The sequence below is a fragment of the Coccinella septempunctata genome, chromosome 4 (genome assembly GCF_907165205.1).
Source record: "Coccinella septempunctata chromosome 4, icCocSept1.1, whole genome shotgun sequence".
Lineage (NCBI taxonomy): Eukaryota > Metazoa > Arthropoda > Insecta > Coleoptera > Coccinellidae > Coccinella > Coccinella septempunctata.
The window spans coordinates 35,139,848-35,166,137 of record NC_058192.1 but is presented as its reverse complement, the minus strand read 5'-3'; the positions used below and the strand labels follow the sequence as shown (position 1 = coordinate 35,166,137).

General features: G+C 36.3%; 1 protein-coding gene across 6 annotated transcripts in view; it reads right to left on the bottom strand.

Moving 5' to 3' along the window:
• The window catches only part of LOC123311813 (histone deacetylase complex subunit SAP130), a 167,037-nt gene that overhangs the window by 23,891 nt on the left and 116,856 nt on the right, over window positions 1-26,290 (bottom strand). For 5 of the 6 annotated variants that reach the window (XM_044895914.1, XM_044895911.1, XM_044895917.1 and 2 more), the window contains one exon: window positions 8,005-8,208. The exons of the other annotated variant lie outside the window; for it this stretch is intronic. In XM_044895914.1, the coding sequence (XP_044751849.1) occupies window positions 8,005-8,208 (204 nt within the window). The remainder of the gene's footprint in view (window positions 1-8,004; window positions 8,209-26,290) is intronic. 6 annotated transcript variants of the gene reach the window in all.

The following is a 26,290-nucleotide window of genomic DNA, read 5'->3' as shown; positions in this document are numbered from 1 at the left end:
TGGTGCCACCACATACACAGCATAACCTTCGCAGCGTGAATATTTGGTCGAGGCGACGAAGTAGAAGCATGACCAGGCAGCCCCCTTGAATTTTCTTTGGGTTACTGTAATAGATCCAATTTTTATCGCCCGTGACGATGCGATGAAGAAAACCCTCCCTTTTTTGCCGCTGAAGCAGTTGCTCACAGGCGAAAGAAGGACGTTCGACGTCCCTTGGCTTCAACTCATAAGTAACCCAAGTTCCCTGTTTTTGCATCATTCCCAACGCATGGAGTCGCGCCATGCCAAGAAATGGCTTGCTGAAGAAGAAAGCTCTTCTTGCGTTTAGCACGGATCCTCCAATACCTCCAATTTAGCGTCTTAGAAGGTTTTTGGCCTGCCTTCACGCGGACGGTCGTCAACATCGAAATCACCGTCTTTGAAGCGACGAAACCAATCACGGCACGTTGTTCCACATAGTGCAGCATCTCCGTAAACTTTTTGGGGCTCTCGATGCGAAGCCATCGTTTTCTTCGAATGAAAGAACAAAAGTAGCACTTCCCGCAAATGACGATTATTTTGCATAAATTCGGACAAATTCAAACAACCAGAAGTATATGAAGCCCAAACAATTTTACTTATCTGATAAAACAGTCTGTTTACATTATGTTTAAGCTCAGTTCACAACTTTTTGGATATGTCAAAATCCACCAGCACTTACTGCTGGAACCATCTATTGACAAACAGCGGGAACCTAGATGCGCACCTAATATTAGCTGTTCTTTGCATCCTCGGCTGTTTTCGGCGCATCCTTTCTGTTGTGTGGCGATGATGTTATTCTTCTCACAATGGTTATAAATGCGGTTTGAAATGCACGATGTGATTAACTTATACAGCGTTGGAAAGCATCTGATAGGTCGATTTTCATTATTATTATTAATATAGTGAAAGTAGAGGTATAAACCTATAAATACTCAATTCTACCTAAAAAAAGTTGACCGAAGGAAATGAATGAAAAATGATGAACATCCACAAGATAAATACCAGAACAAAACAAAGTATAATTGAATAAATTACAGCTACAGACGATCATAAGCATAAGCTTGAAGGCATTGGTACTGGTAGCGTCGACTTCCAGGTAAACGATTCCAACGATGAAACACCCAATTGGGTCGTCTCACGAACGTTCGGAAATTTTCTCTCCCAAGCTCGAACGAACGGCGACGAAAATATGTGAACAGGTCCCTTATCTGATCCCCGAAATTGCAGTGAATGGCTTTGAAAGTGAATATCAGATCTCCTCGCAATCTCCTGTGCTCAAACATCGGTAGGTTGAATATGCGTAGTCTCTCATCATAAGAGGGACGTATAGAATCATAGGGAAGTCTAGTAAACCATCTTTGCAGTAGCTCTAATCTGTTCCTGTCTGCCTGGAAGGAAGACAGTAGAGAAGATTAAAAGTTCTGGCATCGCAACCTCTGAAGCACTTGAAGAGAAGAAAGGCAAATGTTCTCGATTTTGAGGTGATATTAATTATATGATCCGACAAAGTTAGGTCGTTCGACACTGTAATTCCTAGATCCCTTTGGCTTGGGACCGTACGTAAAGGCTGACCATTGATAGTGTAGTTCTGGTTGGGGTTATTATTGGTTGAAGGAAAATTGAACTTGAAACAGATTATACGATTTTCACAAGATAGCAGATATTGTGATAGCGAAACACGTGTGGTGGTTTAAAAACTCATTTTGCGAAAATTGCATAATCTGTTTCAAGATCAATTATGAATTTTCATCAAGTATCGGCCGTATCAATTCAATATTTGAAGGAGAATTAATGGCACGCAGACAAATTATTGAATTCCGAAAAAGTATCCCTCTGGACAGGACTCGATTCCTTTTACTTTCACGGAATTCAATAATCTGTCTATCTGCCGTTAATTTTTCTTCAATATATTATTGAGACCACCCTCTTCTAAATTTCTTCATTATTACCATATAAAAATGGCACATAATTGCACAGATGACGTTTTTAGTTTTTATTAATCATTATTCTTATTATCAAGGCAACTAAAAGAAAATTTTTCCGAAAAAAACGTAGATGAAGCTTGAGACCCTCGTTTCGTATAATAACCCAAAGAGGTCATTTGAACAATTATTTATCCAAGAGATAAATATCTATGTTGGATCTAGAATAATTTATTTAGTTATTATATTCAATCAGAAGTTGTTACCTTAATTTAAATAATGAAGAGAATTGTTTCATATCAAATCAAATCAGTTCAATTCATTCAAAAACCCTTCGCTGCAAAATTTTTGTTGTGAATGAATATTTTTCAATGTTACAAAAAAGTACTTCCTTTCCTCTATTGCTTAAAGGAAGGTTTTTATAGGAACTCCCGAAGCAGGGTGCTTTGAATAAATAAATAAAATATAGGTTAGTCGACTGGTATCTTCCCTTTCGTAGAGCAATTACCAAAATTTGATCCAAGTTATTCAGTTCAGCACCCTACTGTCAATTTCCATTATTGATGAGATAACCGTTCCCTTTGTTTCATGAAAGTCTTGAAATAAATGTTCGGATGAGTAGCATACAACAAATAATTACTTTTGATCTACTCTATTACGTTTTCAACGATTTCATTATTGTTAGGCTCCTAGATAATTTGCAGTTTTCAACTAGTTCCCCGATATTCGAATAATCAAGTGCAATTGTATTGTATGAATAGTTGCCAAAACTGCAGAATCAATGTATTGTTATCTTTTTCTATAGTGGAGTAACGTTAGACTGTGAAATGAGAAAATGTAGGAACTGACGGAACATGCATCGATTTCAAATTTTATCAGATTCTTCATATTCTCTATGAAAATGCTTACCCAACAGAAATCGTTGCTTATTTCGAAATACGTCAATTTTTTCAAAAATATACAGGGCGGGAGAGCATTTCAGAGGAAAATTTTCGAACAAAAGTTGCAGGGTTTCGACCATGACCTTTTTATACAAGGTCAATTCAAATAAATTGCGTTTTTTTCGTGGAAAACCTCGTACTTTTGGACGCCCAAAATGAAAAAAGCGAGAAATTTTGAAATATGACCTTAATTTATGCCTTCCTTCTGACCTTGAAGCCCCCGCAACTTGAAACAAGCAAAAGTATCGGATGGGCACAAAAAATACCGAGCATTTCTGAGGAAAAAAATATTGCCCAAAAAAGTTTCAAGGTTTTTTCTCCACTATGCCATGATGAATTCGGCCTTGGCACTGATCATGACTGCCTTTTATTCAATGAGATCCTATGATTTTGGAAATCGATTATTCGTTGCTTTCATTTTTAGGGTCAGAAGAAATAAGTCCCTTTTAGAAGAGCGCTTTTGACCTTGAAGTGAATTTGATGATCGAGGAATGAGTTACAGATAATATAGGATAGCCAACATGAAACTGACATATACTTCTGGAATGCTTTCCTGGCATGTTATTCTGCCTCTTACGTATATACAGGATGGTCTTTTTAAAACGAAACAGACGAGACAACCACCTCAATTGTTGAAGAAAGTAATTACCAATAATAATTATTTCGTTGTCTAATGTTGACAATTAACGGTTACCATCGTAACCACAGAATGAATTAGTCAAATAATTGATGATTTCACATATCATGGTTAGCGGAATGACTGGTACTTTACGAAATTCAAAATTGAATATCTCGAAAACGAATGCATTAAATGAGAAAAAAATTAATACGCTGAATTTAGGATAAAAAGGCCTTTCAAATGAGGTATCACTTACCCTATATTTCCTATTCAAAATTTAGGGGTTGGTGTTCTAACACTAAGGGTTGAAGCGATATAGTTATGAATTTGACCTTAAAAGTTGTCCCCCTCGAAACAAAAATCGACGTGTCCGAGCATTTTTTCGAAATAAATTTATTCCGCCCGTTATCTCGTCTGTTTCGTTTTGAAAAGCCCACCCTGTATATACATTAAGGGTGATACACTTTTCTTCCTGCCATTTTCACCGATTTGGTCAATCTAAACAGACATTGCCGTTTTGAGTTTTTATAACGAGCTGTGTCACCCCTGGAGAAACGAAGTTCCTTTCAGAATAACAAGCTTAATCTATGACACTACACGTCTGTGGATCTTTTAAACAGAGTTGCATTCAGCCAAAGTGCCAAATTTTCAGAAATATCAGATATATATATATATATATATATATATATATATATATAAGTGAGAATATTTGTAACTCCGGTCTTCTATATGAACTCGAACGATAAAGGGTTGAACGGATTAATAATATGGGCCAACTATTCCAATACTACATTTATTCTACGTCTACGTTTCGATTCCGTTTGGAATCTTCCTCAGGACTCTGTAATATAAGGACAAGAAAATACATTGTACTATTATCTCCCTTTTTTTAGCACAAGACTTACTGAATATTGAGTATAAAAGTCACAACTCTCCAACAACAATTCTGGAAGGAATTTTAGTGAGTTTTGTGTAGAGATTTAATTGTAGAGATATGAGAAATTGTAATTTATTGAAGATTCCCTTGTTGTTGGAGAGTTGTGACTTTTATACTCAATATTCAGTAAGTCTTGTGCTAGAAAAAGGGAGATAATAGTACAATGTATTTTCTTGTCCTTATATTACAGAGTCCTGAGGAAGATTCCAAACGGAATCGAAACGTAGACGTAGAATAAATGTAGTATTGGAATAGTTGGCCCATATTATTAATCCGTTCAACCCTTTATCGTTCGAGTTCATATATATATATATATATATATATATTTTTTTTTAATAGGTATTACATTACTCAAAAACCCATTATTCGAGAAAATATGAAGAATACAAAATGATCGAATATATTTATTTTTGTGAGAGCTCAACTTACTTTTAGTTATTTTCTTCTAATTTTTTATATTCTTATGTCAATGAAGAAACTGGAAGAAGTTGATGAAATTTTGTGTTCGGAGAAGATTCATCACATCAATGAAAAATTATATTCCGAAAGTTACTCCAAATTTTTTTTTTTTGGGGTTTTTCACGATATCTCGGCCAATTTTCGAGGTATGGAATCGGTCTTTGGACCATTTTGAAGAGAATTTTCAAGGCTATGATGTCCCGTAAAGAAAAGATTTTTAAAGAACTTCACTTTCAAAATTATTATCTTCAAATGCATAGGAAAAGCGAACTTTTACTGTAACATGCAAACTTCAAAGGTTCATAACTCAGTAATTTTTGATGCTACATAAAACAAACGAAAACTGTTTTATAGTAAATTGAAAATATTTCATTTTTGCATTCTTGCTATGTTCTCGTATATGCTTTAGTTTCTGAGTAATTTAAGAATTTTTGTTTTTTGTTTCAATTTTTTTGTTCAATTCTAAAAATGTCTTCTCACTTGATTTCGTGTTTTTTTTCCAAACCGGACATACAAGACGGTCCAAACTTCTGGATAACCTTGACAGTACTCAAGTGCTAGGAAGTGTAAAAGGATTACGTCTATTCCTGACTCTGATGGTAATGGTGGGAGAATTGTTAAAAAAAATTTATGCTGAAAAATAACGATATTGAATTTTTGAATGTCATAGCTCCGTCAATATTCGCACAATTCATTTTTAATAGAGTTAATTTGGAATCTCTACCCAAGTACTTCAAAAAAGGTCCTATAAATTCATCCCGAATTTGTCTATGTTTGTCTTATGTTTGTCTATTTGATGTTGAACGTTCAACATTCAGTAGTTTGCGAATTCATACTCAAGATAGATAAGTCATATCTCGGTTCATATTGCATTCAGATAGTTCTATAACAGCTAATTTGTTTTGTTTTTTAATAAGCTACGATTTTGTTCATAACAAGATTTTCGATAAAGCTAATAGTTTTTCAGTTTTTCGTGAAAACCAGTTTGAAAACGTGCGTTAGATGGAGCGTGTTTGTTTCGAGATTAACAATAATACTAGATTTTTTCTCTGATTTCTATAGCAGTTACCATAGCAATCACCGAATTAACGTAAATCCTGTCTCAAATAAATCGGTGCAATCGCGTTTAAAAGAATTGAAAAGAGCATTTCAACAATGAAAATGGAGGAACCTGAGCAATTAGTTCGATGTACAAGAATGGATAAAGGGTCGTTTGATGGCTAGAGTACATAGAGGGATGACTAAAATATCGTAACATAATTTTTTGTTCATACTAGAGGTCCGAGGATCAGAATGAACTATTCAGTCTACGATGAAGCGCATATTCCTTATTTTTCAAGTTCAAAATGGCCAGCCAAGAAAATGGGTGGCTAGAAGAATGTATCAGATGTACTCAGAAAAATGTTTGTTCCATTCTAACAGCTCTAAAACCCCACCTCTAACGATCAAAATGAACCGATAGTCTGTTTGCGATGAAAATTTAAAATGGCCAGCCAAGAAAATTGATGGAATGGGTGCATGGGGAAATCATTTTTTCTGCCTATTTTGAATTTTAAAAAGACAAAAGAGGAACCTTCTCTCGATCGTAGAAAAAATACCAGTTTGTTTTGATGCAGGAGGTTACAGCTCTGGGGCTGTCAGAAAGAAATATAATTTTTTTTTGGCCAGGAACATGTTCTCCATCGTAGACAGAATACCAGTTTGTTTTGATGCTTGAAGTTAGAGCTCTAGGGCTGTCAGAAAGAAATATAATTTTTTGTGGCCAGTTTTAATTAAAAAAAAAGAGGAACATGTTCTCGATCGTAAAAAGAATACCAGTTTGTCTTGATCCTTGAAGTTAGAGCTCTAGGGCTATCAGAAAGAAAAATAAATTTTTCTAAGTAAATCTGATACATTCCTTTATCAATTTTTTTGGCCAGCCGTTTCACACATTTGAAAAAATATGAGGAACATGCTCTCCATCGTTGACAGTGTTCATTTTAATCTTTGGAGCTGGGGCTCCAGGGCTTGAAGCATGAAGAAAAAAATTATGTTAGGATATTTTATTCATTCCTCTATTTACTCTATCCATAAATTTCCCTGACCGGATATTATAAACTGATGTTTCTCTCGGAGTGAAAATCCTTCAAATATTCAGAATAGAGAAAAAAACGTATGAAATCAAGGATTATAAACCATAATCTATAATCCTTGGTAAGAAGTCAGTCCTATCCCTGCTTGCATACATAGTACGAGAGATAGCAAAGTCGAAAGAACAAGAATTTTAAGAAGGCTGATTTTTCAATATGACTCACTAGGGCACAAAACGACACCTCCGCCAGCAGGGAGACGTTGCGTTCTCTAGTGCGCAGCTTTCCTTTATAGGTAATAAGGATGAAATTGCATTCATTTTAGGAACATTTATTTTTGTTGCATTTACATCCCAACACAATTGGAAATATAAATTTTTTGGAAGACGTTTTGGCAGTTGCTAAATGCCTGGCAGACTCCATTTTAGATTAAGAAAATAGTGAAATTTCAAACAAGTTCAGGAAGACTGAAATTCTGATATTATAATATTCAGATATTCAAATTGGCAGACATTTTCGGTTGCTAAAAGAAGGCAGACGCCCCAAAGTTTCAAAATACTACGTTATCCGACAGGCGAAGTGAATGATCGCGAAATAATCAAGAAACCATTTCAGGAGGGGTGAAATTTTGATATTATATTATATAGATATTCAAGAGTGGAACATGTAATTGGCAGACACCAATACGATTACTAAAAGAAGGCAGATGCCCTCGAAGTTTCAAAATACCCCATTTTCCCACGAATCCTATCAACCGATGAAGCTCTTGATTTCTAAGCTACCGTCAGCATTCACAAAGTATCCAGAATTCAGAACAATCGTGTTCATGATAATTCTTTTTTCCCCATTTCAACACATTAGGCTCTTTCTCAAAAAACAAGTGAGTTTGATAGATGAAACTTCTGGGATTTTATAACCTCATTGGTACCTAAAAATTCTATCAATATCGTTCAAATATCTTCCAAGGGCAAGTTCACTATGTTTATACCCCTAGGGCCTTCCTCATTTTGGTTCTACTATAACTTTCAGTACTTACCAAGCATTTGTGTACCGATTACAGAAGATCTTATGGTCTGGGAAGCTTGGGTAACTCCTGTAAGATTGCTAGGCTGCTGACCAAAAGAACGGGAGATGGAATGATTACCAGAAGCATCATAAAAATAGGTACCTCCACCTAAAGTATATGCAGCAACTGTTGTAGTGGGAACCAGGCTATTTGCTTGTGTAACACCAGTTGGACCTAAAATGTCTCGCCATTAAACAAAAATCCAACATAAACTGTAGAATATTACAAATATTAAATATATGTATTTTTGTGATTTTCTCTTGTAAACGAAAAAATTAACATTAAATCTAACCAAAATGTCATTTTAACATATGAAAATGACAGTACATCGTTTCCTTATTTAGCAGAGTTCCAGAATTGCATCTCGGAGGAAAGTGAGCGAGCAGATTTTCAGGTTACTTTGCTCTGATTCTAAGCTTTTTCTATTGGTAAAAATAGTTCTGCACTGAGTGCACTCGAATATTATTTCCGTGCTGTCAAGGAGCACATCTAGTGCAGCTCCAAAAGAACATACGAAACCGAAATTTGAACGGGTCGATCATAGATAGAAAAGAAATCCATGGGTTCGATGTCATTTTGCCTTGTTTGTTGTAGGCCAGTTTGCCCTTTTTTATATATTAATAATTTCTATAAATGAAGCAGTCGAAGAAGATAATCCTGATCATGTTTTCAAATCATGTAACTAGTAAGTGCGCGACTTCAGATTAATTACATTTTTGCAATTCATTTATTTTTGAACGGATAATTGAAATACAAAAATCGTTACTCGAAATGTTACTCAGCATCAGTCCTCTTGTGAACAATAATTTTTCTATTTTCGGAGTGTCCTTCTGTTTAGATAAAACAGATAAATATTCGAGCTCATCTTCACTGTCAGCATTCGGTATTAATACTCAATGCTGTCAGCAAATGAAGATAACAAATTCATAACAGCAAAAATATCTTCACTGTTCATGACGACAAAAGTTCCAAAATAGTACTGAACAATATCCTGAAAATGTTTTTAAAATTTTCAACATAATTTGAATTTTAAAATTTTACCATGTCAGTGTTCTCTGGTTTTGAATCTAACCGAATTGCACCAACACTGGCACGAGCTCCCAGACCTCGCGTCGAAAAATGCGCACTGAGTGCATATAGTGCGTAGCCAGTTTGCCAAAAGAACATGACTTTTTGCACTCCGAACACCAATAGAACATAAAAACTGCACCAGTGCAGCACTTGTTTTACCAATAGAAAACGCTATTATAAAGAAACGGTATAGACGTATCAGATTGAAAAGATGCGATTCTGGAACGAAACATTTGTACGAAAGAGAATTTGGATGACACTTATATTCTTTGGCATAAAGATCAAAGTTATTGTCAACTATTTTTATGAATCGAAAAATTCTGTGTGACGAAAATGAGGTTTCGCAATAATGGCACTGCAATGGAAACAGCAGAGTTTCATTTAAATTTTTTTCAAATGTACGTGAAATGGTATACGGTATACATATTATTAGAAAAATAATAATAAGTTGTGAGTCCTGAGTGTGCAAAACAATAATATTTCTTCCTAAAATCAGTCATTTTTGCAACCAGTGCTCAGTACAATCAATCACGAAGTATACGCAAGTATACCCATAAAGCTCAAAGCTGTCTATGGAAAAAGAAATAATAGAGAAGATAGTTTTAATTAAGAAGTGGAACTAACGTCTGTGAGTTATAATAAATGAAGAAGTTTATTGAATTCAATAATCGTCTGCATGCCGTAAACTTCTTTATTTATTGATAGTTTTAATGTGTGAGAATAAATTTGAAATTTTTTAAACGGCATGCAGACTATTGAATTCTGCAAAAATTAAGTCTTCGAGCAGCACTCGAACCCACAACCCCTGCCGGTCAGGCGCTCTGTCATTGCGCTATCCATGGAGACGTGAGAATTGCATCGGCTCAAGGAGGTGCTTTTCCAAAATTCAATAATTTCACGCCTTTGAAAAAAATTTCAAAAATAATTAACTACTTGACTGAACTCATTCGAAGTCATTCTACACAACTGAAAAACACTTTTGGAACTGATGGTTTACAGAACTTCTGGATCAAGAAACCTTGGATCATGCATAAAAATTACCTTCCATTATTTATTATTTTTAACACATGGTTATCTACCCAACAAAATATGGACCAATCATATGCCTTCCAACAATGTATAAATTAACAACATGGTGCATTTTAAACTGCCCCCATAACAAATTTACAAAGACAGCCGAGGATGCAAAGAACAACTAAAAATGGATTCAGTTATCGGCAATCAAGAGGTCACTGAATGAAGGAATATTCGCTTCGCGTACAATGACTACAAAAAAGCATTAGATTTCATACCCCACGAATGGTAGAATGTAGTAGATTATCTTCAAGATTTTAGATTTTTAGATCCCAATATCGTTAAGTTCCTGGAAAACCCTATGTCAACCTGGAGCACCACTGAACAAATGAAAGCAGCATGTTGCTCCATAATAACTAGACCTAGTCCAAAGAGACGCGCTTAGCACACTATGGATCCGCATGGTCCTGAATCCCTTGTCTCATAGATGAATTCTACTGAAGTAAGGACTAGAAAAATGTCTTAGCAATATAAGCAGAGGGCAAAATAGAAGACGATTCCTTCAGACTCGAGAAAGGTGCAGAAATCGAAGCGTTAAAGGAAGGAGATACGTTCAAATATCTAGGGATCGAAACAGGCTAGAGGGATCAATCAGAGAAAGATGAAAATAGAATTAACGGAGGATATTAAAATTGAAAATTAATTTCTATCTACGGTATATTGGGACAGGTAATCTAGTTCGATAAAAACTAAAACGCTCTGACTGGGTACAAAAGTTTAATCACAACGGTCACACCTATCGAATATACACACAATTTCGATACGATGCTTCCACACAAAAAAGAGCCTTTTCGTCCGTCTCCGCTCATTTTATCTCTTTATCCCCACTCTTTTCCATCCCTTCCGAAAAATCGGTACTTGCCAAACCGCCAGAAACCTTATGGTTCGCAAAGTTGCCGATAGGAGATACGTTGCTAGATTTAACATTCTCCCCACACGAGAAAAGAGTGAGGACATCACAACTTTGCGAGATTCGGACATTGGCCAAAACACAGAAGCAATTTATATACTAACATACACGAATAAGTACAAACATCATATAATACACACCAACTGAGTAGGTACCTACACTCTCTTTACATTAATTCTTATTCCAAAAAAAAACTCTACATTTTCGAGAAAAATTTTTTTATTTTTATTTTTTATCTATAAAAGGCAGGAGTTCTTTGATACGCTCATCCTTTACACCAATAAATTTTCGGCAGATTCCTAACTGCTTCACGACACTCTGTCAAAAAGTTTTCTCTTCTACACAATGAAGATTTCTCACAATAAAAAATAAATCTTTTGATCCAGCCCATTACTAAAATTGTCGCTTTCGAAAAACTAGAAAACCTACAAAACACATTCCTCTTGTCGCGCTCTACTAATTTGCTCAAGGCGGTATTTGGAATTTCACACGACTTTAATTCTGCCTCGGCTGCGGTTTCGTCTGAAGCGTTCAAGACATGGCTATGCAGCCTCGCACTGATCGTGGCTGCTAGTAACACAAAGCGGAAACTTATCGCTTTTTTTTCCTTCACTTTCGACAGAAACCACTTTAGTTTCTGCCTGTACTAAACATATCCGCACTTCGAACCCTCAATAACCGCTTTTTAATATTCCCGTCAACATCTTCATCCCAACCGATTTTCGTAGCCCATATCTCCTGTAACATGATTATAGGACCTAGTGATAGGGCGCACACAAAACCTAGCGGATCAATCATACGATGTGGTATAGACAAAACTGCTCTTTTCGTCACCTTTTCAACCGTTACTTGGTCTGGATTCGATACATTCAACGCGAGTGTGTCATTCTTCTTGTCCAAGGACTCCGCTTTTATTATTCAAGCCATCGTGCGTATATTCCCATCCTCGTAAATCAAATACACCCGTCTTCAGCACCGTTTTCGCCTTATTCTCCAATTGGGTTAATTCTTCGAAGCTATCGACTCTCGGCACACAATTGTCCTCTCTGAATTGCAATACTTTATTCACAACTTCCTTGTTAAGATTCGGCTCCTTTTCCAAACAACTGTTAAGGGACGGGACGGGGTACCTGTTGACGCATTGAAGATGGGACTCGTCTTCGTCGTTGAATCTTCTTTGAAGACCGGACGATGTGGTAAATGAACACTTCTTTTGTCCGCTTCTTCTACTGGTACCTGTACTCTTGACCCTTCCTTGAAGCATTCTTGACGTATTGCATCTTCTTCCCGGAACTTGCTCCACTTTTTGAATATCACACCTCGATCTAGATGAAGCCTGTACTGCTCCCGAAGCCTTCCATTCTTCGAACACGCCCTTCGCTATCAAGAATTGGCTCTCAAATTCGAGGTTTTCCTCGCAGGTCTTCTCAAATTCTTCTTCGAAATCTCCACCGTTATGCATTTCTTCTAGTATCTTCGCGTAAGTTTCTACTAGTTCCTGATGTCTTTTCACCAGCCCTTTAAAGGCCGCTTTGATCTCCACTGTATTCGAACATTCTTGTTCCATCAAGGCGTACACTGATTTCAACGCCTTCGTGAAGAAGATGCGTCTGATCGTCCTTTTCCTTTGGTTTATGTCAATTTTTGTTTATTTTAATTATTTACCGAACACAGACGAATTACTTGAATTCCAATACCCGTATATAACGTTAGAGTCCTGTCACGGTCGCCAGATATTGAAATTGAAAATGAATCTCTATCTACGGTATATTGGGACAGGTAATCTAGTTCGATAAAAACTAAAACGCTCTGACTGGGTACAAAAGTTTAATCACAAACAGTCACACCGATGGAATATACACACACTTTCGATACGATGCTTTCACAAAAAAACTATATATTTACCCAGTACCTACTCAGGACTTTTTTTTTGGTGTAGCAGGGGGAAAATCTGCAGACGAACCACCCTCTCCTGAGGGGGAACAAGTGTGGGGTTTTCCACTCTCCTGAGCTCGAGACCCACTAAAAACCCTTAACTGCTTCTTGAATTTTGGTTCCGGGCATTTGCTTACAAACCGTTCATCTCTTAGTCGGTTTTCTTCTCGCACACTATCGCGCTGGAATGTATGTTATCCTCTACTGGATAACACTTTATTGGATTTTTCAATAAGTTTCTGTTGTTATTTTAATCTCTTTTTAATGGATCTCTTGGTCTCCTTGGTAAATTCGCATTCTTCTTTTGTCTTCCTCTGGGTCGTAGTCCACTAGTCTCCTGAGTTCTTCGGATGCGGATGGTTTTCCGCTGTTTCGAATAATTTCTCTGCCATTCTGTTCATGAATTCCGTTATGGTTTTCCATTTGAGGTCTCTATAAATCTGTCTATTCTTGACAAACCAAGGTGCATCTATTGAACATCGTAGCAGCTTGTTTTCAGTGGCCTGAATTCTTTTGATATGGCTTTTTGCCGCGAAACCCCAGGCAACTGATCCATATGTCAGTTGAGGCCTAGAAATGGCTTTGATTATCTTCAATTTTGTCTCGTTAGACATGTGGCTTCTTCTTCCTATCAGAGGGTAGAGTCTATTCACCGCTGCTTTCGTTTTGTCGATTGCTTGTTTGATATGACTTTTCCATGTAAGTCCTTTGTCAAGCGTTATTCCTAAATATTTGGCTTCATTTTTCCAGTCGATTTCTTCGCCGTCAACTTCCAGTTTCGTTGTGGGTCGCAGTCTTCTCTTCTGTAGTAATATTGCTTGGCTCTTTTGTCCATTGAGCTTGATTTTCCACTTTATGCACCAGTCATTAGTTACGTCAATCGTTTCTTGTAGAACTCGTTCTTTTACTTCTGGGTTGCGGTGTCGAGTTGCTATGCCTGTGTCGTCAGCATATAACGCTAGCATGGTTCTTGGATTTTTTTGGAATATCGTGGATGTATATGTTGTACAGAAGTGGCCCAAGTACTGATCCTTGGGGTACTCCAGCCTCTATATCTCTTGTTGAGGAGCATTCTCCTCCCACTTTCACGTAAAATCTTTCTATTTTTGAGATAATTCCTGATCAACTTGCATATTTTGATCGAATATCCAGCACATCTCATCTTATATATTAATCCTTCATGCCATACTCTGTCGAATGCTCTGGCGACGTCTAGTAAAACAAGACCTGTAGCTTGTTTATTTTGGAATCCCTCTGTAATGTATTCTATGAGGCTTAATGATTGTTGCTCTGTTGAATGCTCTCTTCTGAATCCGAACTGTTCTGGTGGTATTAGTTTCAGATTTTCGGTTTCCTCATTTAGCCTCGTGGCGATAATTCTTTCTACTACTTTTCCTAACGCCGACAGTAGACTTATCGGTCCGTAGTTTTGTGGGAACTTCTTCTCTTTGAATGGTTTATTGAATACTATGACTTCCGCTGTTTTCCATTTTTCTGGGTAGTGTTCTGTCCTCATCATTCCATTCGCGATATTTGTTAGAGCGGCTATACCTTTTCTAGGTAATTTCTTTAACACAACATTCGTTATTTTATCGCTTCTGGGAGCTTTCCTCTTCTTCAAACTTCTAATTATTTCCCTGATTTCATTTAGCGATGTTGGCTTGTCTATTTCAGCAGTCGCCGGTAATTCATCCATTTCTTCATCATTTTCTTCAACCAGTTCTTCCAAATCTTCATTATCGTCGTGTATCCTGTAGTTTATTCTCGATTCTCGTTCGATCGAGTCCGCCAATGCATCTGCCTTATCAGTATTGGTATACGCCATTCCCCTTTCTCCGTGTAGGGGTGGAATTTTAGTCTTTTCTCCTCGTAGCATCGTAGAATCGTTTGCATTCTCCATGCAGAATGATCGATTGTATTCAGTTCTTGAACCCTTTTGTTCCATCTGCTTTTTCTTAGATCTTAGAAATCAAATTATTTCCTCGTTTTTTCCAGAAATTTCCTAGTTCTTCGGGATTTTATGGGACTTCTATGAAGGAAATTTTTACTCCGATATTTTTGTTTTCACTTTCACATGCTAGGTTTCAAATAGGGTTGAAACAAATTATTTCCCTGATTTTTCAAGACATTTCTTGTTTTTCTTCACGAAAATTACCTCATTATAAAACGCTTAGACTCCGAGGATACAAACTTTCACATTCTAGGAGTATTTTGAGAATTGTGCGACAGCATCACAGTCTAAGACTGTTCAACAATAAAGAGAGTATAACAGCGTTTTCATGCAGTGAGAAGGAAAGAATAAAAAAATGATTCAACCCCGTTTGTGTAAGTTTAATGAATTATTTCCTTCCTGAAATTCCTGAATTTCTGGGAAAAATAAATGGATATGTCCTATTCGAAATCACCAAGTCAAAATATCGACTGAATCCCGAAGAAAGAACTAGTATTTATGGAAAAAATGAGGAAATAATTTGATTTCATCTTATTTGAAAACCCCCACGTGAAGTGAAAGCAAATAAAGGAATTTTCAGGGTAAAAATCTCCTTGATAAAATTCCCATGCATATGTCCATGAAATGCCAGCGAAATCCTGTGGGGTCAGAATTAAGGTAAGTGCACATACAACGGAATCGGACGGACGGTACGGATCGGAATAAATTACTTTCAATGGAACTGAATGGAGCAACGCACATATGTGCGGACGGCAGGCATCGCATCGCATCGCATCCGACGGAATTGAGGAACGAGAATTAAATTCCGACCGATGCTTGCTGTGCCGGCCGATCCCGACATATGTGCGATACCAATCGGAGATTGCCGCGGCATCTGCGTCATTTTACAAGTCTCTACATGCAGCGGCTTGTACGGGTAGTCATACGAAATACGAATTCACGGCAGAAGCATGAGTTTTCAGGAGAACTTAATACTGCGCGTACAAAATTATAATGAATTGTACGATTTAAGTGACAGAAATTATAGCAACCATTTTTTTTCGTCCTTCATCAAGTGCGGAAACAAATGAACATATTCTCCAAAATCCTTCCTTTTTTACATATGTCATGTATCCACATTCGTCTACGATTCCTTCGCTTTTGAAACTCTTCTTCCTCCAGAACAAACGATGGTTCCTAACCGCTTGAAGACATATTCGCAACTAATCTATACCTCCGGCGATTCCGATGTTATATGTGCGATACCTTCATAAAAATTCCGCCGCTGCCGTGCCGTTCCTTCCATGCCGTCCGTCCGATGCCGATGTATGTGCGCTTACCTTTAGTAGGCGTTTTAGCCGTTAAGTTCAGCGTTTTGCCGCAAAATGCGGTTGAAATGAACTGAAAATGTGGTGCTGCCGTCGCTCTCTCAGAGCCGGTCGAAATCGCGACGGAATATACGGGGGCATCCAAAAAGTATTTCGACCTTAATTTATAGGATGGTCGTCCAAAAAGTATTTTCCCAAATTTATACGGGGACAAGAAAAAAAAATTGTTCAGAATATACAGGGGCCGTTCGAAAAGTAATTCAACCAAATCGACCGAGTGACGTAATAATGTTAAGACAAATATGGCGGCAATTTTATTTATTCAATAATATTTCTGTCAAAAGACATGCGCGTCGTGCTTTTTTCGTAAGCTTTTAATATTATCTCTTCCAGTTTATCAACCGCACATTCCAGATCCTCTGGAATGCTTGTTGGGATTTCTGTTATTTCCGATTGTATTAAATGGCTGTATTTGGCCCAATTGGTATATTCTCTTATTTCCATCAGTTTTTCTCTTGGTTCTTCTCCAATTGTCAATTCCATTGGATTGTGGTTTGAGGTTCCATCTTCCAAAGTTTCAATCGAGAATTCTTGAGTTATATTTTTCAATATCGCGATATCTATTATATCTGGTATTCCTATACCAAAAGCAAGATATGTCGGTAACTCTGGTCCAATCACTATGGCATTTTGTTTTTCGGCGAAATCCTTGAGTTTTTTGCCATTTCTATTCTCTGTTCTGCTGTTCCATAATGGGGATTTACAGTTGAAATCTCCGATGCAGATTTTCGGGTTTGTTTCTTACAACATGTTGTTTATCTCTTCTTCCAAAACATTGTTTTGTGGTGGCTTGTATGTCGAGGTAATTTCGACTCTTTGACGATATAATTCGGCAATAATCGTCACTGTTTCTGTATCTCTTTGTGTTTCGTCGGATCTACTTTTGAAGTAATGTGAGAGATCTGTTCTCACCAATATTGCTACTCCTCCTCCGGTGTTTGTAATTCTGTCTCGGCTTTCCGAGTGTTGATCCCGTTTATGTTCCACGAGATTATCTTGAGAGATCTCTTCCTAAAATCCGTAAGGTTCATTAATTGAGTTTACTGAATAATGCTTGAAGCTTTTTTTCCATTTCTCTTTCAATTTTCAACATTATCTTGTTGAAAATTTTTTTCGTGAAAATATCTAAATCATCGGCTGATTCAGATATTTTTCTTTTTTCTTGTTGACTATTCACAGTCGGTTTTAATTGAGTCTTCTTTTGTTCCTCTTTCTTCTGCATAGGCTTAGAAGTTTATTTCTTCTTTTTCTGTTCTGCAGGTTTGGTTTCTACAGTTTCCAGAATTTTTCGTGCAGATGTTGCTTTATTCGACGCCTTTTACTGTTCTGTTGTTTTTGGCCTTCTTCACATAAAACGCATGTAGCGTTTCTTTCTTCACCTTTACTAGTGATTTCACAATCTTTGCTGCTATGGTTTCCCGAACACTTCACACATCTCCACGGGAAGAAGCATTTATTTTGTGCGTGTCCATACCTTTGGCATCTTAAGCATTGGCTTGGACTTTCTGCCTTCTCTTTTGGTTCGACTGTGATACAAAGGTTGTAGAGTCGTTGGACGTCAAATATCTCCTTCTTTTGCGTTTTAACCAGATATATTGGTAACGGCTTTTTCGTTTTGTTTGATGCCATTTTAGACACCTCAGCATCATCGATTCCCTGGAATCTCAGGTCATTTTTAATCAATTCCAGATCAGCGTCTGTTGGAAGATGCCTAATGACGGCGTAAATTTTTTTTTCCTCTTCCATCTGGTATGTGAAATACTCCTTTCCAAGTTGGTCGAAGAATTTAGTTATTTTTCTGTAGTCATCTACAGTTGTGGCTATAATCTTGATTCCGTCTTTCACTACAGTAGAACGGTTATAGCTGAATTTCTTGGTATAGAGTGCTTTTGAGATCTCTACCCAATCTGATGTACCCATCATGATGGTGGGTGGGATTTTATCTCTTTTAGGCACTCCCGTTGTCTTCTTGAAGGCCTCCTCATCAGAAGAGGAGCTTTCTTTTCGCGCGCGTTTAGTTGGGGGCGCGTTTGAGGCCTTCGCAACCAGCGTTGCACCATTTTTCCTTGTTTCGGGTTGTGAAACAATTCCTTTAAGGGAATTATTTTTGGAACCCGCTACCGGTTTTGTAATTGTGGCGTAAGTGGGGGATTTCGGCATTTTATTTCGGGTCATTTCCTCTCTCAAGAGGCGCATCTTACCGACCAACTGTGACACAGTTTCAGTCAGTTTGACAATTTGAACTGCCCATTCTCTTCCCTGAGCTTTACAAGCTCCTCGTGTTCGCCGTCGCTGAATTCTTCAGCATCGGTCGCTTCCATATAGGAACCCTCATTATCTGAGGTTTCCGACATGCTTTTATACTCAGATTTCTCAAAATATCAAACAATTTGAAAATAATGAAATATTCAGGAATCTTCACTGAAATAGTGACTATGGTAACTATGGTATAAAGCCAAAAGTTTACTACGCTATGAGAAAAATCAGGAAAAAGATACGAAAAATAAGTTCACCTGATGTTTTCTGCAGTACCAACGATCAACAGTCAAGACCTGGACACTGACAGATGAACAACAACTTTGAAAATTTTAACGAAAATTCCGGTAACAAATATAGAACCTACACGAACTTCACAGACGGAATCAAATATTCCGTAGCTTTGCTAGTGGGTACTTTCACTTCGACTTTCTCTTCCGCTTTCACTTTTATAGCACTCTGACATGCGTCTGAACTAGTCGAGGTCTCACTCGTGAATGCTCAGGACTTCACCAACGATGAAAGAGGGCCTTTTCGTCCGTCTCCGCTCTTTTTATAATTCCATCCCTTCTCAAAACTCGGTACTTGCCAAACCCCCAGAAACCTTACGGTTCTCAAAGTTTCCGATAGGAGAGACGTTGCCAGATTTAACAGAGGTCACTTGAAGGTTGAGAAGTGTAATGAAAAATGGTCTAAACAGCAAGAATATGATCGAAGCGATTAATACCTACGCTTGGTCAGCGGTGAGATAATCATTCGGTGCCATCTCTTGGCCCACCTCCAACAAAAAAACCTCCAGGACATCACCGTGGATGGCAGAAGTTCGCGGGCACGGAGTAAAAGAATAGAAATGATGATGTTGACAAGATTTCACCCCCAGAACTGGCAATAAAATACAAACTTTCATAATGAATACAGAAACGATTAGATTTACAAAAATTGAGATATTTCAAGAAAATGCATTGTTATCACCTTGAAACTGTCATATTAAGAGAACCCCCCTGATTTGTGTCAGATTAATGGGTCAACACGTCTGCAACACCGATATTAACCATATGAAAATCTGACACGCTCGAGTATATACACCTGACGATTTTTTTACATATTTGAAAACCTGCTGACGCTTTACCCACCGTTGAAAGTGCATACATCATAGAACCTTTTTTTCTTTCGGCCATCTAATTTTCTAAATCCACTATGTTTCCACGACGCTCGACTAAATCCCGATTTAGCGTTGTCGGCTCATTATTAAATTAATCCAAATACGATCTATTCCTACTGAACAATTGGCCAAATTATTTTTAGTATAAAACCGAAAAAAATTCAGAGAACCGGTGTAACTATCACTACAGCCAATGAGGGATATTAGAATTGTCTTCCTAGATTTGAATATTGAGAACCAATCGTTTTCATTCGTCGTCATTTTAATTCCAGTTGAAAGGATTTGAACTTTTAAAGTAGTGGGTTACTGCTGTGAGAATAATGTCGGTCTGGTTCCTTCACTATAATATAATATATAATTATGATTTTCGATCCGCAAACTCTGTTTTTAAAAAGAATTTTATTCTTTCAATTATAAATCACAATTTTGAAAAACTAAATGACTATAATTGGACAGAGCGGAAAGGAGTTACAAACAGAATGAATTCTAAAATGGAACTAACTAGAATGTGTCTCTTTTCACATGGAAACCTTGGATTCTGGAAGAATCCGAGTCATCACTTTCTTCTCGCACTAACACTTTCCGCGAAGACGAAGCTAGCGTCAGCGTTCCAGTACGAGGAGCATCTCGTAATACTTTCCCCCTTAAGAGATAACGTCTCTGTTATCTGCTGGGTGGCCTTGGGTGATGTCTTCCATTTCTACGTGTATGATTTTCCTTGGACTGTAGATTAACTCGGAGATCCTTGTTTTGTTCTTTATAACGAAGATGATTCCAAGAATTGTGAAACAGCACAATATCACACTTGTAGACTGGTGAATGACCTGAGTTATTGGATGTAGGTACATGGGCTGGTCTGAAAGTTTTTCTGCTTCTTGAAGGATTGAAGTTGGTTCTTTCAGATGCCTCAGGTGAAATTCAATTTTGTGGGTGGAGTTCAATGAAATTTTCGAAATGTTTTTGGCAGTTATTTCGAAAATCGGAACTGTGTCATCGTAGATGGATTCTTCAATAATAATTCGGCAGGTGGAACTTAGAAGGTTGATTCCCTGGATTGATTTCCTGAATAGAATTCCATGGCAGTCTTCTAGTACTGTTTTGTTCTTTTTGAAGAGGGTCAGGAGCTGGTGATTCTTCAGCGGGTGGATGAAGTTGAAGTCGTTGTTCACTAGTGTTGTTTGGCATCGACCTGGGGTTGACAGAATGCATGCTTCCTTGGTAGGCTGTTGAAGGCAAAGCACCATCGAACTTCCCAATGTTGATTTGCATATTTTATTGGTCCAATATTCGTCGTTGTTGATTTTGATGGAATACGTCCTTGGCGGGATCACAGCAATATCTTGGGTATTGGGTACAGGGTAGATTCGGGAATATGAAGCAATTACTCGTTTGAGAATTGGGATTTTGAGAAGGAATGTGATAGTTTCCTCCGTTCCAATGACAGACATTTTTGCATATTCGATTATTTTGAAAAGATGAACATGATCAATTGGTGATAGTTGCTGTGTCTTATAAATTTTTTTAAGATATGTCCCGATGGAATAAAGTTCTTCAACTTTAATGACTTCTAAATTTGGAATTTCTCTCATTGCAAAACTTATAGTCCTTTCTAGCATTAATAAAGTGTTCAAGAGTGCTTGGGACTGAAGCATTTGGTATTCTACAATGATTCGAAATCCTTCGGTAGATTCAATATTCTGGAATAATGCTTTAGTATGAATAATATTTTCGTTTAGCAGAGCCAAATCTTCTGAATATCTTTTTGACAAATGATTAGCAAAAGAAGTTAATTTATTTATCCTTTCGATTTCGGAAGATTTGCTGTTGTGAAGGCTTTCTAAATTTTCGTTAATAGTTTTCAGATCATCATCGTCTAGGTTACCTGTAATGAATTTAATACCTTTTCCGATGAAATTAGCCAAACCTCTTCTAACTTTTCTATTGACAAATTTTCGTAAGATTTGTTCGATTTGATCCAAATTCAAACTCAATTGGTGAAAAAGTCGACGGGGCAATTCATCGAATGTTTGGTCTTTCTGAAGGTCATTAAAATTATCGTTCAACTGATCGAAATTGTCTTGCAAATTGGTAATATTTATGAAGAAAAGAAAATTATGGTAATGATCAAGAATTTTGGCATGACTCAAAGGTTCTTCAAAGTATCCATTACTTTTTATTTCGTGGACCTGAAGGGCCTGGTTTGTTTGGGTCTGAATCAGGAGGATCAGCAGTATCCTGAAAAGAACAAACGTTTTTTCTTAGTTTTTTGACTTTTTGTATGTGCGCTGTTGTTTCTCTTGATTTTGTAGGTAGACCACTTATTTTGTTTTGTTGTTGCTGTTCAACAATAATTTTTTCGAAGGGTGGATCCGTTTTTCTCGGTCTGTTTCGTTCGACGTAAACTTCTGCTTGCTCTAAATTTGGAGGGTCATTTCGCTTTTCGTTCAGCTTGTTTAATGTTTTCTGAGCTTTGTTTTTATTTCGTTCGTAAATATGGTCAAAAAATGGCAAAATTTCCTGTTTTCGTTTTTCGTTATACTGCTCATAAATAGTCATATTCAAATCAAATTATGGTAATTTGTCGTATGGACCATAAAGTAAATGAAAAGGTGAATAACCAGTCGCTGAATGTATCGATTGATTATAAATTAATGTTGCTGTAATCATGAGATTAGCTGGATTTTCATTTGGGTTTTTCAATTTGAGAATTCTGAGTTTTTCCAAAATTGTTGAATGGAATCGTTCAATTGGAGAATTTGAGCTCGGATTGTTCACTGTTGTAAAATGTAGATTGATTTTGTTCAATTTACAATACTCTGTGAAAGTCTTGTTCTGAAATTCTCGTCCTTCGTCACAAACAATCTTTTGTGGAATATTGTGATGTGAAAAATAATGACGTAATTTATTGAGAATTGTTAAAGCAGTGCCGTCTTTTAAAAGGTATGATTGCGCGTATTTTGAAAATAAATCAATTATTGTTAAAAACTTCGAATTTTGAAAAGAAAATGTATCAATGTGGATTACTTCGAAAGGTCGCTTAGCTAGGAGGGGACCTGAAAATTTCAATTTATAAGGGTTTCTCTCGTATTTTGATTTAAGGCATAATTCGCATTTATTTATGATTTCTGTGATTTTATTCCTCATTTTTGGCCAATAGTATTTTTTCGATAATTGATTAAATGTTTCTGAAATACCATTATGGTTTTTATCATGCTATTCTGAAATGATTTCGACTTGATTCTCTTCACAAGGTACATCTAATAAAAGGGTGTTGCTTATATAAAGTTTCACGGAGTAATTGAAGGATTCTTTGCAAAATCTGATGAAAGGGAGTCGTAATTTATTATCTCTGAAAAATATTCCGTAAGATTCATTCGGTCTAAAAATTTCTTTGAAAAAAGTTGAAAAATCATTTTCCATGAAATTGTCTTATTGTTATGTTGTAAGTATTTTTCTGAAAATTTTTTGTGAATTTTAAATTGTATTGTTCGCCAATATTTAGAATAATTCTATTCGGATATATATTCACAGAAGATTCCGTGATTGGAATAACTTTTCCATTGTCTTCTTGAGTTGAATGAATGGTGGCATTAGAATCATTATTATTTGCTTCATGTTGATGATTGGGATCATCGTTATTTTGACGATTGTCTGGGGGGTTCAAAATATTTTCAAGTTCTTCATCACTAAGTACCGGAAGATCATTAATATTAGGTAAAATTGAGGAAACTTCTATATTTAAGTCATTTTCTGATAATAAAGAGTCTTCATTTTCTCTGTTATTGATTTCAATTCGCGATAGGGCATCCGCAACTTTATTTTCTTTTCCGTTTTTATGAATTATGTTGAAATCAAATTCATCAAGTTTCAATTTCCATCTTATGAGCCTGGAATTAGGTTCTTTTATTTTATAAAGCCAAACAAGGGGATTATGATCAGTTTCTATTATGAAATTTTGTCCGTAGAGGTATGGTCGAAAATGTTTTGTTGAATCTAAAATTGAGAGGAGTTCTTTTTCTATGGTTGAATACTTTTTTTCGGCTGAATTTAGGGTTCTTGAATAATAGGCAACTGGGCGGTTGTCTTGTGATAATACACTTCCAATTGCAACATTTGAAGCATCTGTTGTTAATTTAAATGTTTTTTCAAAATCTGGATAAGCTAATATCGGAGCATTTGTCAATAATTCTTTACATAATTGAAAAGCATTTACATAGTCGAGATCATCAATTTTAATTTTCGCTCCTTTCTTAAGGCATTTGGTCATGGGAGAAACTATGTGAGCAAAATTTTGAATGAATCGTCTGTAATAACCTATTAATCCTAAAAATGATTTGATTTCCTTCACTGTGCGTGGAATAGGGTACTTTTCAACAGCTTTCAGTTTAGAGGGATTCGGAGATATTCCGTCAGGAGTTATTAAGTGTCCTAAGAATTCGACATTTTTACTCAAAAATTCACATTTGTCAAGTTCAATTTTGAGGTTGAATTCTCTAATTTTTTCAAAAATTGATTTCAAGTGGCAAATATGTTCTTGTAACGATTTTGAAAATACAACAATGTCATCCATGTAAACGAAACAAAACTTATGAAGATATTCTTTAAGTACATTGTCCATTACGCGTTGAAATGTACTGGGTCTATTTTTCAATCCGTAGGGCATACGAAGATATTCGTAGTGACCATTATTCACGGTGAATGCAGTTTTTTCTATTGATTCCTCGTCCATTTCGATTTGGTGAAAGGCTTTTGCCATATCGAGTGTCGAAAAATAGCAACTTTTTCCTAAATTATCCAAAATTTCCTCTATTCGCGGGAGCGGATATTTATCCTCAATGGTTTTTTCATTTAAACGGCGATAATCAATGACCATACGATATTTCTTTTGGCCGGAAGCATCTTTCTTTTTGTCTACAATCCAAACTGGAGCACTGTAGGGTGAAATAGATGGACGAATGATATTATCATCTAAAAGTTTTTGAATTTGTTCTTGAATAATCTTTTTCATGCTGTGAGGGTGTCTGAAAGATTTAACGTGAACGGGTTCTTCATCTTTCGTTCTTATTTTATGCTTGACAGTATTGCTAAAAGAGAGATCGCAGTTTTCGTTATAGAAAATATTTTTGAATTTACTACAAAGTTTCAAAATTTCTCGTTTTTCTTCAGAATTCATGTGTTGCGTACGAATATTTTTTGAAAGTTTTAATTTAGAATTTTCAATTTGAGGAGCACATATTTCTGTTTCAGATATTGATTTCACGGGTATTCTTTCCGAAAAGTTAATCTCTAAATTCCCGTTAATTGATTCTGAAATAGGAATTAGGCAAATACCATTTTTTGCTCGTGCTATACATTCTGGTGTTGAGAATTTTTTAAAATTAATTTCGGGTAGTAAAACGTCACCATTTTCTAGGGATACTGGAATTTTTACAAATGTTCTTGCTATAGTTTTATTTGGTTTAAGTTTATTCGTGGAGTACTCGAGGTTAAAAGGTATTTTCAAATTTTTCATTTCCAAAATGTGGTTTTGATAGTCAATCTTTGCACCTAATTTTTGCAAATCGGATGTTCTTAATAAAGCATCGAAATTTTTATGCCTGTCGACAACATGTAAATGAATATTGTCCAGGATTCCTAATTCGTAAAACAGTGGAATATTGATGTTATCATCAGCGTTAATTGTATTTCCTAATCCGGACACACTGAATTTTTCTTTGAACAAAAATTGGAAAAATTTCTCAAATGCTGGTTTTCTATTAATGACTGAATTTGTGGCACCCGAGTCTATTAAAATTTTCAAATTTATTTTTGGAAGATAAATGTAAGGAAGTTTTGATTTTATTTTCAAGGAATTGAGATCTAAGTTCCTGGGGTTTCTGGAGGAGCTTCTTGAAAATTTTCATTCATTTCGTAATAATAATTCTCATCTTCTTCGGAAAAATTCATAACATTTTCTTCAGAATGTTCGGGTTCGTAAGATTCAGCTTCATGATCGATTACATCATCGGGTTTGAATTGTACGTTGAATAATTGTTTTTTGGGAATTTCGAATTTCTGGTAGAAATCGACATAGGCGTCGGTTTTGTATTTCTGGTCGAAATTGACATTGGTGTCGGTTCTGGATTCGATTTATAGATACTTGACCCTGGTTTAGTACCAAAAACTTCTCGATTTATGAAAAATTTCTGATTATTTCTCAAAGGTTGATTATTTGGAAAAACAATGTTTGGTAAGTTTTGATTAGAGTTGCTATTGGAAAATCTTGTTGGTAAATTTTGATTGAAAGCGTTATTGAAAAATCTTGTTGGTAAATTTTGATTGAAACTGTTATTAGGTAAATGATCATTATAATTTTGATTCTGTTTGAAATGAGGTTGTGCCAAAGGCTTCTTGGTTTCTTGGGATTTACGAAGAAATTCGGAATATTCCCATTCTTGTTTCCTGTTGTCATAAAATTTACATTTATTGATGCATTCTTCTAAGCTCTTCAACTCGAAATTGCTTATATAGGATCTATAAGGTTCGAGTAA